This window comes from Carassius auratus, chromosome 35 (assembly GCF_003368295.1).
Source record: "Carassius auratus strain Wakin chromosome 35, ASM336829v1, whole genome shotgun sequence".
Classification (NCBI taxonomy): domain Eukaryota; kingdom Metazoa; phylum Chordata; class Actinopteri; order Cypriniformes; family Cyprinidae; genus Carassius; species Carassius auratus.
The window spans coordinates 5,529,463-5,547,609 of NC_039277.1; the positions used below are offsets into that span (position 1 = coordinate 5,529,463).

The window sequence follows — 18,147 nt, forward strand, 5'->3', positions numbered from 1 at the left end:
TTAAAGACCATTCAGAACCTGTGCATGTTTGGCACATTTAATAGACAAGATTTATCCAATTGAAAGAGGATTTGAAAATAGTTTAATAAGATTTAATACTTGAAAAATTACAGTAAAATCAATAGCTTTTAAACCAGCAAATACTAGACTCTACTCCAAAAAGAAAAAAAGAAGCAAGTCAAATTTTAGTGTCGTTAATTGAAATTCAGTAACCAGGGAGCAAAAAATTGCAACTTATTTCTGCCACAGAATAAAAATATACAAAATGTAATTGTAACATGTTCTCTCACTATTTTTTTCGTGAGCCATTTACGAGCCATTTTTTCTTCTCCTGAATATTTGGACCCCTGACCTGATACACATGCAGAATTCTAAGGAGGAGGAAAAACAAGTCATAATTGTGAGAAAGTCGCAATTACTTTAATATTTCTATTCTGTGGGAGAAAGAAGCTTCCATATTTAAAGGGATAGTTCGACCGAAAATTCTAAACCGTAAATATAAACCCCCATTTTACTTTCATGTTGTTCCAAACCTGTATAAACTGTATATTGGTGGAACTCAAAAGAAGATATTTTGAAGAATGTTCCCACTGCTCTTTTCCATACAATGGAAGTAAAAAAAAAAATAGATAATTTGCAAACTCAAACACAAACAAACAGAAAATGGTACCATAAAATAATCTTTACGACTACTGTATAAAAATCTAACAGTCATGGGTTTAGAACAAAACAAGGGTGTGTAAAAGGCGGCAGATTTTTGGGTTTCAGTAAATAATAAAAAAACAGTGTAAACAAACTTTTTTTTTCACAATTGTGGAATGCTCCAAAAATACTGACCTACTAAAGCATTTGTTGATTAGCTGCAGGATCACCAGCAGCTCAGTAAGTGTGTTTTCTCACAGCTCTCCGTGGCCCACCTCATCTTTAAGACGCTCATCCTGACTGGTCTCGGTCTCTGGCTCCTTCATGTTGGCGAAGGCCACTTCTCTTGTCAGTTGCTCTAGCGGTGGCAAACCCACAGCCAGGTTACGCAAAGCAATGGCTGTCATCAGGAACCTGAAAAGATAAACCAAAATAACACTATTCACAACCGTCACGTGACTGTAGGCATATAATATATGAGTTAATGCCTTAACATACCCTCGTCTAATCGAGTAGTATTTCTTCGAGGCAAATCTCTGGAATCTTTCGATCATAGAAGCTTCTCGTCTCTTCTTCACCTCCTGCATGCGCTTCTGTCGCTTCAGGAAGAGTCGCACGACAGGGTCGATCACGCTGTTGTCCGAGTCCTGGTCGTCGAGACCGGTGATGAGTGGCTGCAGCTCAGGAGGCAGAGGCTCGGTTTCTACAAACAGAAACAAGTGGTTACATCCGTTTCTTCAGGGGAGCTACATAAAAAATAATAACTTCGCTTCTTTTACTAGCACTGATGTTCAGGGACGTGTTACTATGAAGGCCAGGGAGAGTTTGAAATAGACAAGTACTGTTATTTAAAAGTAAAGTTGTGTTCATGTTTTAAATAAAGATGTTGTTGCCATTTGTTTTGTGGCATACGTTTTACACTGCCTTAATCTGAATTAAATTTGAATTCACATTGTTGGTGTGAATGCAGTTTGCAATGGTGCGAATCAAAGTGGAAATACAAGTTTGGGTTATTTTATTAAAGAAGGATACATTAAACTGATTAAAAAGAATCAGCTAAAGACATAATGGTTACAAATTTATTTTTACAATATTTAAAGTAGAAGCTGTTTTTTTAACTTATTATTCACCATAAATACAGAATAGAAAATGTATCATGGTTTCTTTACACCAAATTATGAAGTAGCACGACTGTTTTCAAAAACAAACTCCAAACATTTGAACATTAGGTAATGTTAATTAATTTGGGCAATTGAAAATTAGCTTACAAAACAAAAAGCATGGGAACTATTTTTCTTTAAACTGATCAAAACTCTGACACATCATGGAAAGTGCCTTACCTGTTCCATTGCGCACTTTCTCCTGAAGTTCAGAAAGCTTTGTGAAGTTCTTCTGAAGCTCTGCCTCAGTAGTATTTACGTAGATGTACATGTAACACGACGGCCCTTCAGACACCGTGTACACCTTATGGTACTCACCAGCTGGAATCTTAATACACAATCACATTTAGCACATCAAATGAACAGACAAAAACAATAATAATAGCAAGAATTGAAAATGTTCCAGTAGAATGAACCGGAGTTCATTTAAGAGGAACGAAGAATTGTACCTGCATCTTTTCTCCAGGTTGTAAACTGTAGTTCTTCTTCTCGTCCACTATTTCAACATCCACCAGACCCTCCAGGACTTGAACGCTGGTGTTCCCGAGATCCTCACTCACAAAGTTTTCAAGATAAAGGCCTGTGAATGCAACAACAGCAGTAGTAACCGAGCATCTGTGTGGTTAAATACGCAAAGATATTGTAGTAAAACACACAGACATATACCTGGGAAATCAGCGATGAAGACCACCTCAGTCTGGTTGTCTAAAGACCCTTCAATCTCCTCAAATTTAGTCCTCCACGGTGAGAGGTCAACGAGCAGCGGCATTAGCCATGGATTGGGCTGGAACGGCGACCAATCGGCTTTTACGATATCAACACGTGGGTCAAATATCCTACAGGACACAAAGAGAGCCAACTTTGATATCAGAAGCCTTGGACTATCGTTTCGCATCATCTAGCAGTGTCAGCTGAACACAGGGTACGCATTATTAACCTCTGCTGGAAGCGGTCGTTAATGGACACCCAAATGTCAAAGTAGATCTCCGGGTCTGAGATATTGAACTGTGGCAGATTTTCACTGAGGCAAGTAGCGTATTGCTTCAACATGTCTCCATGGTCTTTCCATCTCCGGCTCTGAGTGAAAACCTGCATGTTGAAATAAGAAGATAAGTATATATATATGAAAAAGCATTATAATGTTGTGACAGCATTTCAATTACTTCCAGTTGGTGTAGTGCTAAAATAAGAAATATTGTGGGCCAAAAACAAGTTAAAGGGTTACTCCACCCCAAAAAGAACATTTTGTCATTAATCACTTACCCCAATGTCGTTCAAAACCCGTAAAAGCTTTGTTCTTCTTCAGAACACAATTTAAGATATTTTGGATGAAAACCGGGAGGCTTGTGACTGTCCCATTGACTGCCAAGTAAATTACACTGTCAAAGTCCAGAAAAGTATAAAAGACGTCACCAGAATAGTCCATCTGCCATCAGTGGCTCAACTGTAATGTTACGAGTGACGAGAATACGGTTTGTACGAGAAGAAAACAAAAATAACGACTTTATTCAACAATTCGTCTGCATCAACGTAGCACCTTTTTGGAGAATATGAGCTGAACGCAGGCAGCTTGCGCTCTTTTGTGTCAGCCGTGATGCACTGATGCGCTGTTTTAGTACAAATCAAAGCTTAAATCCACATAGAAAATGTATCCTTGTGCAGTGCGGCTGACACAAAAGAGCGCAAGCTGCCTGCGTTCAGCTCATATTCTCCAAAAAGGTGCTACGTTGATGCAGACGAATTGTTGAATAAAGTCGTTATTTTTGTTTTCTTCTCGTACAAACAGTATTTTCGTCGCTTCTTAACATAACAGTTGAGCCACTGATGGCAGATGGACTATTCTGATGACGTCTTTTATACTCTTCTGGACTTTGACAGTGTATTTTACTTGGCAATCTATGGGACAGTCACAAGCCTATCGGTTTTCATCCAAAATATCTTAAATTGTGTTCTGAAGACAAACAAACGACATTGGGGTAAGTGATTAATCACAACATTTTCATTTTGGGGTAAAGTAACCCTTTCAATTCTATTGAAGTTATCTGTAGCACACAATAATTAATAATCACGAAAAGTTCATTCAGAATAACTTTTTTCTCTCTCCATATACTTCTATTGCAAGTTAATGAAAAATGTATATACACAAAAAAAACTTCCATAAACTTAAGTATGTGTCCAAATGATTATCAACAGAGCTTAACCTTTATTTAACCTGGAACATTCCTATACAACTGACTCACTCCAGGGTTCAGATATCCAACATCCCCCGTAACGCCGTCTCTGTAAGTGATCTTGACATGCTGATGTGAGCGAGCGTGAACCATCATGTCCCAGGAGTACCCATAGAGTCCATTTGTCCAGTTATTATAGCCCTGTATAGCCAAGAGATTAAATTGTGTAAATCTGAAATGTTGCGTAATTACCAATAAAACAATCAGAAGTATCATTCATGCCTTTAGTACAAACAGTGCAGGATGAATTTATTTCTTAGACTTATAAATTTGTTCAAATCTCTAGGCATAGTCTATAATCTCTTCCCAGTAAAGCCTTTGATTCCTCTTCCAAAGGTTTTTGTGCAGATATTTGATTTGGCTCACTATCTGTATTTACTTTGATTGTGAAAGCGCTGTATCCTCTGATCGACTGAAGCTTCTAGATCAAACTGCACACACACCTGCGTGATGAAGTGAGAGTACGGCAAGAAGAACTGCTCCATGATGTAAAGGATGGTAAAGATGGCTCTGAACTTGTGCTTGAAGCTCGGAGTGGTGGGTTTGGAAGCAGCGTGAGCCCCTTGTTGTTCTCTAGACCCACTGGGTGGATTTGGGTAGACACAGGAGGAGCTGGGAATTGGGGCAGGAGAGATGAAGGGCAGTATGGGCTGGAGGAACTCAGGGAAACGGCCGAAAAAGCGTCTGGGCCAGTCAGGGTAGCAGAAGAGAGGGCTAGTGGCCAACATGGTGTAAGAAAACATTCCTGAGGATAAAAATAAATATAATGAAGTCTTCGAAATCACAAATCTTTTGGGTGAACTAGTTTTCGGGGGCATTTTTACCAATGCTAAAGAGCTGGGAATTCATGCAGTGGAAATAGCTGACGAAGAAGAAGGCGAAAGGACGTGTGGCATCGAAGAAGAGCAGATAGCCAGCTGTGAGGTCTAAGACCAGACCTCCACCGTGGACCACCATCAGACTGATCAATTCAACCGGCAAGATCAGTCTGAAACACAGCCAAGAAGAAATAACAGCAAACATGATGCTGATCCAGAAACACAACTTGTTATACAAGGGCAGATATTGTTGGTGGCTAATGTACTCACCTGAAAGGTTCAAATAACCAATGGTGCGCCAAGTACTTCATTGAGTATCCTTCCACCCAATCAGCATCCAATTTCTTGACTCCAGCGATAAAGTACACTATGAAAATCTGTCAAAGGCAATGCACATTCAGTATATCTATTCATCATTTTTTCAGTGTAGATAATCTACAACACAGAGTTGATATTTCTGGCTAACTCGAGATTCACCTGAGTTCTCAGCATAGTGTAGTTCCACAGCGGTACCTGGGCGTTCCTCTTCCTGGGGTTTCGGAGTCCATCTATTGACCTGCATTAAGACAACGTTCTTCCTGTGAAGTGCACTTGTGCTATTTTGTTGTTAAATAAATGCCTTCTGGTTGGATGTTTTGTTGTGTAATGCATATTTTTAAGTGTGAGTGTCCTAATACTCTAACTTTACCAGTATCTGTTGGCATCCATGAGCGTGAGCTGGAAGCCGATGAGTCCGTACAGATAAGAGTGATTGTTCCAGGTCGTTTTGTCCAGGAAGAAAATGTACCAGTAAGTGGATATAAACATCAGACAGGCAAGGCGATAAAAACAGCCGAGCATGATACCAACAGCACCTGCAAAACACACACAAGTGGATATCAGTCTTGTGATTAATCTCAGAGCTGGATGCTTTTTGGTTGAAAGTTAAAAACTTTACATTTTTAGAAATGTATACAGTGAATATGATTATCAAACATACTTCCAGAAACAAGGCCATATAGGAATAAATGGATAATCACTAGCTGTTTCCCTCCACCTATTTTTATGCACATTTTGCATTATTTCATAAAAAAACTATGGATGGAAACGCCAAGATGCGCATACAAAACATATGAATAGGATACACTTTTTATCCGATAAGAAGAAAATTCACGAACTACGATGGAAACACATTTACCAAATAAATTCCACCATGTGCATTGAAAAATTCATGTGACTTTCCACTTGTTTTGGTGGTTCTGAAATGCCTGAAGAAAGTCTGCCATCAAAGTATTTCTGTATAATTACTGTCTTACAAGACTACGTTCCCAAACAGAAGGCATGCACCTCTAAAAGCAATGACCAAATTTATAGTGTTACGTCTGCTCTCTCTGAAGCGCAAGTCATTTATTTCATATGAAAATTATTATATTCAGTGGCTTCTGCTAGTTTTCTTAGAGATATTTAATACCAGTTTTTTAGGACGTGACGATTTTTGACTCGTTGGATGGAAACGGTGCTTTATTGGTAAATGATTTATGCAATATTCCAGTCCGTCTTTGGACGGAGACATAGCTACTGTTGTATTTCATATAGACTTTTTCGAGGAGCTCACCAAGGAACATCACAAAATACACAAAGAACATCCAGTCCATGGGAAGGGGCTTCAGGAAGTTGAAGAGGGGGAAGCGGCACACCGGTGCCCCATCTAAATACTTGTAGTCCAGATGACTCAGGCCTCGCTCTTGGGTGATGTCCAGCGCCATCAGCATTCCTGAGAAAACACATCACACACTAACACCTGAACCACTATTCAGAATTATGGATGCTGTAAAATCTCATAAGCCATGTATGAGCACTCACCGAATAAGAAACGGAAAATGCCCAATGAGGCCGGGTCAGTGGGGCGATTGAGGAGACACACCAGCCGATGCCATGAGGAGATGTCTTCCTTCTCGAAGCCAAAGAGACGCTTCATAGTGCTGGTGTGCTCCGATGGGGCCAGGGTTTCCTGTTTGTTCTCCTTACTGCTCTTTTTCTTCCCTTTGGATGGTTCCACGTATGGAGCACCTGTGGAAGAGACAAATGAAATCTCATTAATGTCTCCGTTGCTTCTCCTAGACAGCAATGAGATTAAACTAAGAGCAAAAGGAAACTTAGTATACCTCTCCAGTATATTTTACCCTGAGAGAAAAAAAAAAAAACAAGAGCATCTCATCTGTAGAGTTTCTGCTCAAGTTTACCAAAACTTTCAGTGACAGAGATTTCAATACAAACTCAAATCATTCTAAACTATTTCTTATGTTCTTTTAGATCAAATATCCACATTCATTTTACAGCTTTAATCTTTTATGTTAACATTTTCTTAACTGAATGAATTGTGATATATAAATAAGCGCCTCTTTCTTATAAGTTACATTTCATAGAACAATACGTGAATTATTCTCTACTCAGCGTAAATGAATCAGATAACATCCATTTACATTTATCTTTTAATACGCTTAATTAATCAAACGATGTGTAAACCTTAAATAATCAGATGCATATTAAACCTAATGTCCAAGTATGCATCGTCGTTCGGTAGTCTTTTATGCATCTCTTTATGCCACTTTTACTGTAGTAATACAGTATTTACCTGCTGACGCGTCACTCGCTCCCGGCTCCATGTTGCAGGTTATGAAACCAGTCTGCGCTAAACGTTACAAAATGTTTGTCAGCCTTACCGAGCGAAATACCTTTACAACCGATTCATCTGTAGACTTCTGCGCGTGAGAGCGAGTTACGTGTCAAACAGACGCACAGCGTCCTGGAAGGTCGGCTCTCCGAAGATGGCACGCGCACGGCGAGGACATCTGAACGCTGATTGGCTGCTTCACATTGACCAGCGAAGGAGCGCAGAAACGAGCAGCGCCTCTAGAGGTCAAACATGAGCACGTCAACGACTGGCTGTGATTTGATTTGGGTTGCAACATTTTTTCATTTCTATTTTAGAGTGAATGATAATATCTCAGCTGAAGACCAAAACCATTTATGTTATGCAGTAAACTTTTCAAACACTGGACGTCCCCTGTTAGTATTTGGTTCTCGTTTATTTTTGTTTTATTTGTTTGTTTGTTTGTTGGGGGGGGGGGGGGGGGGTGCAGAATGTAGACAGAGCATAGACAGAACGTTCCCTAATGATCGATTAATTATTTACTTAATAAATTTGGGTAACCATGTCCACGGGATTGAAGAGTTTTTTTTTTTTTTTTTTTGTGAAATAGTAATAAGAATTTACAAATATCTGATAGACATTAAGCAACACACACACAAAAGAAACTGTTATTTTTTTTTTTTGGATGATGCCTCTCCGCGACTCTAGGTGGCAGCGGCACCCGGCGAACATCACAGCCGGCCGCGGCGTGGAGGAGAGACAGTTTGGTATTTACCAATCTGCTTTTGTTTCAAACTGCAGATTTATTTGTTATACAATTTACAGCCGATTTTAATGTGCGGTCATTACAATCTAATATATCCGTTCGTTACACGCCTAATGATGCATTTACACAGCGCTTGATGAGCAGATTCCACAGTGTGTCCAGTATTTTAAGAGACAGCAGCAGCTTGGAGTGAGTGTTTACAAGAGACAAGATTGTTTACTAGTGTTGAGTATCAAAAAAATGACAGCGTATGCAGAGATAATAAGTTCATGATGTCAAGACAGTATACCGGTGATACTGCCACCTCGACATCAGTATATGCTTGTAAGCCAGTCACTTCACAACATAACATCTGATTCTGTACTAAACCATCAGCCTGAAGCTTCTTCATTAGAACCACTGGAATGTGCAGTAACATTAATTTAGGCAAATTCACTTTAGATAATGCAAACTAAGCTCTGGAAAATGAGACTCACACCTGACTTTACTTCATAGTGTTTAAGTTGGTCTGTTTTTAGACTTTCTGCAGGAGGCACCCAGGCCACGTCAGTGCTGTTAATCAGTTTGGTGACACGGGCAGTGTGTGTGTTTTTGTAGGCTGAATAATTATGGGTTCGCTCGGGAGCCACTTCCAGTCGTCCCCCCGGGGCCCAGAGGAGGCTGTGGAGAGGCAGTGTGCTGGAAACACACACAGCTGTGAGTGCAGGAAGAGGAAACACAGCTCACACTCTGAGTGTGACAGTGAGCCCGAGGAAGAGGACAGTCAGCTGGACACGCCACGCAGGTGAGGATGCCACGACTCCGTTTGATACGCACTACTGATCTCACAATACTTTAGACAAAATAATATATATATATTGTGCTGCTAAACATTTGTATCTTTGAATTATTATTTTCCTTGAATAGATCTTCTAAATATCCTTAGTATCACTTCTGATGTATTTAATGCATCCTTGCTGAGTAAAAGTATTCTTAAAAAAGAAAAAAGAAAACCTTACTTTTAAACTTTAGTCATAAATGTGTCACCGGATGCCTGCATTGTCACATTAATAGCATTGTGTTTATTAAATGCGTCTGATGTTTTCGGGGGGGTTTGTCTGCATTCTTCCTGTGAACAGGAAGAAGTTGAAAAGCACCTCAAAGTACATCTACCAGACACTGTTTCTGAATGGAGAAAAGAGTGACATCCAGATCCGCGCCCTGGGGCAGGAGTGGAACCTGCATAAAATATACCTGAGTCAGGTCGGTCCAGCTGTTCAGTTCTCCTAATAACAGAGTACTAAGACAGAAAACGTTCTTTTTAAAGTGTTTCCCTCTCATTTTACAGTCCGGCTATTTCTCCAGCACGTTCACTGGATCCTGGAAGGAGTCGAACATGATGGTTATTGAGCTTGAGATTCCAGACCCAAATATTGACACGGAGGGTGAGGATTATGAAAATATGTTTTTAACACCTTCTTGATGCAATGAACCAACAAGTAGTTGTTGTTTCTGCATTGTGAACACCAAACGGTCATATCCCGACCGTGTTTTTATCTTCTTCTGTAGCCCTGCAGGTGGTTTTGGGCTCACTCTACAGGGATGACGTGTTGATCAAACCCAGTCGAGTTGTTCATGTTCTCGCTGCTGCTTTTATGCTTCAGTTGGTAAATATGTTTGGGGTTCATTACCATCTGATTCCATAAAGACGTACAATTACTCTATAATGCTATTTCATTAATCCTTTCCCCTTTTTCGGGCCTTTTTATGACCATGTGCATTCATTTTATGGATTGCAAACCAAAACATTGGTTGTTAATTCATCTTGTTAGCTTCATAAAATGATCTTACCGGCTACAAATTGCAAGGTTTACTTTTGATAGTCATAGTTCAAATCATTACTAGCGGGTTGCACATTATAAATGTAGAATATTTTGCCCTCACTACCTGTTGATTATAATAACGGTTTAATTTCTAGGTGTTATTTCAGGTGTGACAGCAAAGTAATGTATAATGCTACAGAAATGATTTTTGATGAAAATATAAAAATCGAGTTGTTTTTAATTAATAATATTAACCCCGCGATCACTTTTGCAGGTTGTCTTTCTAGTATGATGCTTAAATTGCCGTTTGTCTTTCCCAGGATGGACTGATCCAGCAGTGTGGGGAGACCATGAAGGAGAACGTGAATGTGAAGACCGTGTGCAGCTATTATAACGCGGCCACCATGTACGGCTTGGACTCCGTCATGAAGAAGTCCGTAGTCTTGTCTGCTTTCCTTTCTGGTTATTCTCTAACACACGTGTGACATACTGAATGTGTTGCATGTTCTCTGTGCTTTGCAGGTGTTTAGAGTGGCTCCTCAGTAACCTGATGACACATCAGAACGTGGACCTAATGAAGGAGCTCGGGTACAGTCTTACTGTGTGCATCTGTGTCTGACCTCATCTGAAGGTTTTACTGCTTATGTTTGCTCTGTTTTAATATATGTGTGTGTGTGTAGGGCGGAGATTATGGAAAAGCTCATTCAGTCCTCTGATCTGTTCGTAATGCAAGTGGAAATGGACGTCTACACGGCACTGAAAAAGGTAGATGACGTCATGTATCATCATAGCATTTCATGATATTATAGTACATTATCTGTTTTGGCAACTGTTGTTATTATTATTACTATTTTGTTCTATAAAATATCCATTCATTGAATACATTAAATGTTTATTTTATTTCCTTTATTTTGATAAAAGAACAAGATTAACTTCTATAATTGTTCGTTATATTTTAAAGTGAATATTTAGTGGAATTAATAATAATATATTTAATAATATTTAATAATAGTTCATACATTATAGAAAAGTATATCATACAGCATGCATTTGAAATATATGTATTTCTTTGTAATGCATTTGTTTTATGCCCACCTCAGTGAAAATGTTAAATAAAATGAAATTATTTAAAATTATGTATTATTATTACTATAAAATTTTAACTTTGAACTATACATGTGTGTGTGTGTGTGTGTGTGTGTGTTTGTGTATATATGTTTTTGTTTACATAATATATGTGTGTACTGTGTATATTTATTATGTATATATAAACACACACACACAATAACAATAAAAATATTTACATGTATATACATTTATATATTTATATTTTACATTATACATAAATATATTTAATATATAAACACAACATATTTTTCACACAACATTTTTTAATTAAATGTATACATGCATGTGTTTGTATTTATATATATATATATATATATAATAAATATACATGGTGTACACACAAATATTATGTAAACAAAAACTTATTTTGGATTGTTTTTAATAGCAGTTAATCATTTGACAACATATATGCACACACACAGTAGGAACTGATTTTGTATGTTATTTTGGCATTAAAATTATTAGATTATTTTATATAGATTTTATATTTTTATATATATATATATATATATATATTATATATATATATTTTATATATATGTTTGTCTGTGTGTTATTATATAATGTATAACTGTAACAGTGTTTACTAACCTTTTTTATTAATAATAATGTTATGTAACTCATACCCTACTGTATTAACGTACTTTTTATTTTATCTGTAACCTGATGTTTTTTGTTGGCATTGAAATAGTTTTGAAATATTAATGTAAATTTAAAGGTTCCTTTATGAACAAAAACAAGAAAAAGAAATGAACAGAAGTGTTTCAAATTGTTTCAGAAGTGTTTCAAACATTATAAATACGATGACAAATACAGTTTTGTTGTGACCAGTTAGTTACTATAAGTACCTGGTGTATCAAACATGATGCAAAGACAGTATAAAGTTGCTTAAAATGTGAATTACATTCTAATAGTTGAGGGTCTTTTATCTGGTCCGTCCTGCTTCACAGGGTTAGAGCTGGTGTTCAGTGGTGCACTAAAACTATCACTGCTGTATGTTTTTGACTCTTTTTCCAGTGGATGTTCTTGAAGCTTAATCCATCCTGGGACGGGCCGATCAAACAACTTCTGCTCGATGCAGACACCTGGCTGTGTAAGAGAAGAAGTGGTACGTTCCCTGCATAGAAATACATATGTGCATTTATATAACCTTCCCCCTGACTGCCACACTCACCCACAGAGGCTGGAGAAGAGGAGCCGTTCCTGAACACAGATGACGGGATGCCCTTCGTCCCTGTTTTCAGACACATCCGTCTGCAGTACATCATCAATGACCTGGCCTCCGCCCGCATGCTGGAACGAGACAACATCCTTCCTCCTGGTGACAGTTTCCTCCCAGAAATGACATGAAGCTAGTCAGATTAAAGGATTCTGAGACCAGTTTTGCTGGTTTTGTGTGCAGTATGTCCTCAAATGGTCTATTGACTTCCTCTTGTGTCTTTATCAGAGTGGCTGAGCGCCGTGTACAAACAGCAGTGGTTTGCTATGCTGAGAACAGAACATGATAATGATAACAGGTGAGCAAACGGCCCAAACGTCGTCACTGCTAAACATTAAATGTGGTTTGAATTGCAAATAAGTGAATATGATTGTTACAGACCAGAAGAAGCCAATAAAGAGGAGTCTGAGCTGAACAGCATGCGCTGTGGCCGAAAACTGACTAAAGATGGCGATGTGAGTTTGACTCTTGCTATTAAATATGTTGTATCTTTTGCTGCATGTTTGGTTTAGACTGGAATCTCTATATGTTTTTGTTGTCTCTACAGTACTGTTGGCGATGGACAGGGTTCAACTATGGCTTTGACCTGCTGGTGACCTATACGAATCGGTTCATCATCTTTAAGAGAAACACCCTCAGTCAGCCATGTGGAGGCGCTGTCAGCTTACAGCCACGACGCCACCTAGCGTACCGGTGAGCCGCTACACCGCCGATTACTTGATATGTTATATTATATTATATTTTATTTTATATGTCATACAGTCTATCTAAACCATAAACCATAATAATAAGATTTTCTTGTATATATATGTACGAACATTTATGTTTCTAGGTAATGAAAATATTTAAGTACAAAATATATTATTAATTCATAAAAGATTTTTTGTATATGATTGTAAAAATTAATACATATTATGTATTTTTAATTACTTTATAATTAAAATATTTAATTAACAGATATCATCATACTTGAACTGTTACTATAGTTGAACCGTTATGTTTAAATATGCAAAATAAGCCTTCTCTAATTAAAATGCACTAAATTGCATACATTTCCAGAACTGAAATCTGAACACTGGATGAAGCCAGGTTCAAAATTATTATTTTTTATTACTTATTAAAATTGAAAGATCTCAGCAGCTGGGATTTTTATAAAATCAGAAAGTCCAGTCAACAGCCAGTAAAAGATCGTTTTCCACCATATTTTTAGTGGGGAAAAAAATCTATAGTTAAATATTTGTCTATAATTTCTAGAAAACTATAATTTTCTATAAAACTAGACAAATGATATACAGAATGAACTTTAGAAAAAAAAAAAACTGCAGGATATATAAACGGTCTTAAAATATATGTATTGTAATTAAAACCTTCCGTTGTTAAAAATGTAATAATATAAACAAATGTGTATTTTGTATGTTTTCCTTCTGCTAGCCTGAAAGAAGACAATTTGACCAATGCATGAAAAAACTGTTTTCCTTTTTTATATATATATATATATTTAATATAGTCATTATGATTTAATTTAGTATTTAATAAGGTGGAAAACTTTTCTTTCCTTTTTTCAGATTGCGTCTTGCTTCATTTGATAACAGTGGAAGAGTGGTTTGCAGCCGGTCAACTGGTTACCAGCTTGTTACTCTTGAAAAGGACCAGGTGTTCTGTCGTAATGCTAAATATAAAACCAGTTTATTTCCAGTTACTTTAATAAGGCTTGGCTTGACTGAACAACTTCATTGTGTTATATGTACGCAGGAATACGTGGTGATGAATCTGGACAGCCGGCTCTTGTCTTTTCCTCTGTATGTGTGCTGTAACTTCCTCTACACTTCTCCGTCCAGTGAGAGGAGAGGTGACACACTGGAGACGGAGAACAGTGTTTCGTGACGCCACACACCATAAAACCTCCATCACCACCATTCCAGCTGCCTTCTCAAGTTCCAGTTTGTTGGCTTCATGTATATTATTACATTCATTTTATTTGTATGCTTTATTTGTAAATAGTCAGTTGCCTTTTAAATAATTAGTTATATCAGCATCAGAGCTAAGAGTAATCGTTCTTGGTCATGGATTTCATTTGATTCTGTTTGTAGTTGTCTTATATTTAAACTTGTTTGGCTGGTTATTCATTTTATCAGCCATTACTTTTTTTTTTTTTTTTACAAAAGAAAAAGACTGAATATCAGTTTTGTGCTGTGATTGTTGAAATTGGTGCTAATTTCATACGTCATTATTCGTCAATGCATGCTGATGTAGGAACAGTGAAGGGTTAACAGGCATGTGTTGGCTTATCAGAAGGGCATTTTAAGTGCTTTTCACAGGTGTCAAATGAAGTAATACGATTTTCAATATTTAGACACAATGTGGTTTTGGTTATATGTGAATATTATTGGACCACAAGTGTCATATGATTGAAATATTCATTAAAACAGCACCGACAGAAGAAATTGTATTCATTTTTTGAATCTGCAGTGTGAAAAAATAAAACCTCTCAGGGCAGTAATAAAACTGGTTTGAATAGGATTTACAAAAATACACACACACAAAAAAAAAAATCTAATTGAGAATATGTTCAGAAACTTTTTAGGTTGCGATTAATCACAATGAATAGATTTGACAGCACTATGTTTCAGTTATAATACATAGAAAGAACCAATGTAGACAATATTTAACATATGACAATATTTTTAGATTATAATAAACGTCACAATATTAAATAATAGTCAGAATGGTCCTAAAAACTTCATGCACACACACACACACACACACTCTCTCTCTCTCTCACTGGCCATGTTATTAGGTACACCTTGCTAGTATCGGGTTGGACCCCTTTTGCCTTCAGAACTGCCTCAATTCTTGGTGGCATAGATTCAACTAAGTGTTGGAAACATTCCTCATAAATTTTGGTCCATATTGGCATGATAGCATCACACAGTTGTTGCAGATTTGTCGGCTACACATCCATGATGCAAATCTCCCATTCTTCCACATCCCAAAGCTGCTCTATTAGATTGAAATCTGGTGACTGTGGAGGCTATTTGAGTAAAGTGAACTCATTGTCATGTTCAAGAAACCAACCTGGGATTATTTGAGCTTTGTGACATGGTGCATTATCCTCCATCAGAAGATAGGTACACTGTAGAGTAAAGGGATGGATGTGATCAGAAACAATAATAAAATTATAAAAGGCTGTGGTATTTAAACAATGCTCAGTTGGTACTAAGTGTGCCGAGAAAACATCCCCCACACCATTACACCACCAGCAGCCTGAAATGTTGAGACAAGGCAGGATGGATCCATGCTTTCATGTTCTTTACACCCAATTCTGACTCTACCACCTGAATGTCACAGCAGAAATCAAGACTCATCAGACCAGGAAGCGTTTTTTCCAGTCTTGTGTTGCTGTAGCCCATCTGCTTCAGGGTTCGATTTGTGTTGTGTGTTCAAAGATGATACTCTGCATACCTTGGTCGTAACGAGTGTATATTTGAGTTGCTGTTGCCTTTCTATCATCTCTAACCAGTCTGCCCATTTTCCTCTGACATCAACATGGCATTTTCATCCACACAGCTGCCGCTCACTGGATATCTTCTCTTTTTTCTTACCATTCTCTGTAAACCCTAGAGATGTTTGTGCATGAAAATCCCAGTAGATCAGCAGTTTTTGAAATATTCAGACCAGCCCGTCTGACACTAACAACTATTCCACATTCAAAGTCACTTAAATCCCCTTTCTTTCCCGTTCTGATTCGGTTTGAACTTCGGCAAGTCGTCTTCACCACATCTAGATGCCTAAATGCATTGAGATGCTGCCATGTGATTGGCATAGATATATATATATATAGGTGAAATGTGTCCTGACTATTTCTTCACAGTTTTCATGAGATGACTCTAATATGTTGCTATATTGCATAATATCTCCCTTTGTCATTCAACAGGCTGCAAGTTGGTTTGATCACATTATTTATTGTCTGTACAAAAACCACAAACAATATGGACACAGAATTCAGCACAGGACCATTTACCAAGTCACAAGGAGAAGACAGAACAGATCAAATTCTTCCATCTAGTAAAGAAGCATTTCCTACAGCCTCGTCAGATCTTCACTGAGGTATTGAGTTCAAGCTGTCCTTCAGTCTGCGAGTCATGCTGGGCAGCAGGTTCAGGTGTTCGTCCACACAGCTGCTCACACAGCTGTCCATCAGCGCCCGCACAGCAGGCTCCTTCGCCCCGGAGTCAAACAGGTCCTTGGCCTTGTCACTACAGTTCATTGTACACCTCGTGAGACGATCCTGTAGGTGAATAAATGGTTCTTTCAAATCACTATTTCAGCTAAAAGGTAAGTGGTCTGAAAAGTGGACTCACCTGGAACTGCTCGAGTTCACTGGTGACCAGTCCTTGAGCTTTAGCCAGCGGTGCGTGGCAGCGGTCTATACACTGGTGCACCTGGTTCATGGAGTGTCCGGGACTCTCACAACACTCTGCGCTGCAGCGGAACATGCGCCCCTGAGAGAGTGAAGAGTGTTATCAGCCATCACTTAGTCAACTTTTGATTCATAAAGTGGTCATACACTGTATTTTGGACATTACAGCCATCTTTAGCCAAGGTAGTAAATCAATAGAGAAAAAGAAAACACTGATTAATGCACATTTTCAGAAGTTGATCTGTCATGAAAAACATTGACAGCAATATACATACAACTGTTTACACTATGCCAAAATCTTATAAAACTTTTTTCATAATTCTTCTAGAAATATTAGAGTAACATGCAGTTTTATGATTCCATATAAAAAGAGACTCCATTTAACAAAATAATATTTAAAAATAAATGTAAATAAATTAAGTAAAATTATTACATTATTGGTGATTGAAACAATTATAGACTAGGATTAAAGTTTGGGGTCTGTAAGATTTTTTATTTTTGAAAGAAGTGTCTTATGGTCACCAAGACGGAGCTGGTTTGATGTAACAGTAATATTGAAATATTATTACAATTTAAAAAAAGTTTTCTATTCTGATAAATTGTTTTCCTTTGATTTAAAGCTTTATTTTCAGCATCATTACTCCAGTCTTCAGTGTCACACGATCCTTCAGAAATCATTCTGATATGCAGATTAATTTGCTGTTCAAGAAACATTTATTAGTATAAATGTCTGATTTTCGTGGAAGCAAGGTCACATTTATTCCAGGATTGTTTGATGATCAGAAATTTCAAAAGAACAGCGTTTATCCAAAACAGTCTAAGTTTTTAATGCCACCTTTGACCTATTTAATTCATCGTAGCTGAATAAAATTATTTATATAATTCAAAAAGTTTATTTTTAAACTGATAAAAGACTTGTGAATTAATGTTAAACATAACAGATATGTAGTACTGGAGAGTATCTAGATCAGTTACTCTTGGCTTTAGGAGGAAAATGCTGAATGTTTGTTAAGGTTACCTGCATCTTGCGGATGTGATCTTTCTCCAGACTCTGCACCATCTCCTCCACGGTCTTCTGCACGCGAGCCTGCTGCGCTTCTGCCATTCCTGATCTCTCTAGAACTCTTTAATCTTCAATCAGACAGCGACTCTATAAAGCCATGAACCCAAACCGACGCGTTTTACTAACAAGGCCTGTAAATCATTCCTAAAACGTTAAAATGCATCAGCTTGAAATTAAAGCCTAAGTCCTAAGATACAATAATTCTTCAGTAAGGTCACCTCTTACTACACCTAAAGCATGCTACCAGTAACACGCCACTTCCGCAG

The 18,147-nt window shown here is 37.7% G+C and overlaps 3 protein-coding genes across 4 annotated transcripts; 1 reads left to right on the forward strand and 2 right to left on the reverse strand.

Annotated features, from left to right (window-relative positions):
* Window positions 1-353: 353 nt before the first annotated feature.
* Window positions 354-7,685, reverse strand: ggcx (gamma-glutamyl carboxylase). Its single transcript, XM_026219457.1, has 15 exons — window positions 7,466-7,685; window positions 6,694-6,900; window positions 6,446-6,604; window positions 5,540-5,705; window positions 5,329-5,407; window positions 5,122-5,228; window positions 4,858-5,021; window positions 4,477-4,778; window positions 4,043-4,174; window positions 2,740-2,891; window positions 2,469-2,638; window positions 2,252-2,382; window positions 1,983-2,130; window positions 1,141-1,345; window positions 354-1,056 (listed from the first exon to the last, which is right to left on the reverse strand). Exons 1-15 carry the CDS (start codon window positions 7,494-7,496, stop codon window positions 897-899), a joined length of 2,313 nt encoding a protein of 770 aa, XP_026075242.1. The 5' UTR covers window positions 7,497-7,685; the 3' UTR covers window positions 354-896.
* Window positions 7,686-8,351: 666 nt separating this feature from the next.
* LOC113054129 (germ cell-less protein-like 1) lies at window positions 8,352-14,882 on the forward strand. 2 transcript variants are annotated; one of them, XM_026219471.1, is made up of 15 exons: window positions 8,352-8,438; window positions 8,847-9,033; window positions 9,368-9,491; window positions 9,577-9,673; window positions 9,798-9,895; window positions 10,372-10,484; window positions 10,574-10,639; window positions 10,732-10,816; window positions 12,197-12,287; window positions 12,360-12,500; window positions 12,627-12,696; window positions 12,778-12,853; window positions 12,946-13,091; window positions 13,964-14,051; window positions 14,151-14,882. In XM_026219471.1, the coding sequence occupies exons 2-15, from the start codon at window positions 8,858-8,860 to the stop codon at window positions 14,280-14,282; spliced, it is 1,503 nt and encodes a 500-aa protein (XP_026075256.1). In that variant the 5' UTR covers window positions 8,352-8,438; window positions 8,847-8,857; the 3' UTR covers window positions 14,283-14,882. The 2 variants fall into 2 exon arrangements, with proteins under 2 accessions (XP_026075256.1, XP_026075258.1); XM_026219473.1 differs by lacking the exon at window positions 8,352-8,438 and having other exon boundaries at window positions 8,785-9,033.
* A 1,458-nt stretch (window positions 14,883-16,340) lies between these two features.
* On the reverse strand, window positions 16,341-18,140 carry fam136a (family with sequence similarity 136 member A). The gene is made up of 3 exons (XM_026219505.1): window positions 17,837-18,140; window positions 16,760-16,900; window positions 16,341-16,686 (listed from the first exon to the last, which is right to left on the reverse strand). Exons 1-3 carry the CDS (start codon window positions 17,921-17,923, stop codon window positions 16,498-16,500), a joined length of 417 nt encoding a protein of 138 aa, XP_026075290.1. The 5' UTR covers window positions 17,924-18,140; the 3' UTR covers window positions 16,341-16,497.
* Window positions 18,141-18,147: the final 7 nt, after the last annotated feature.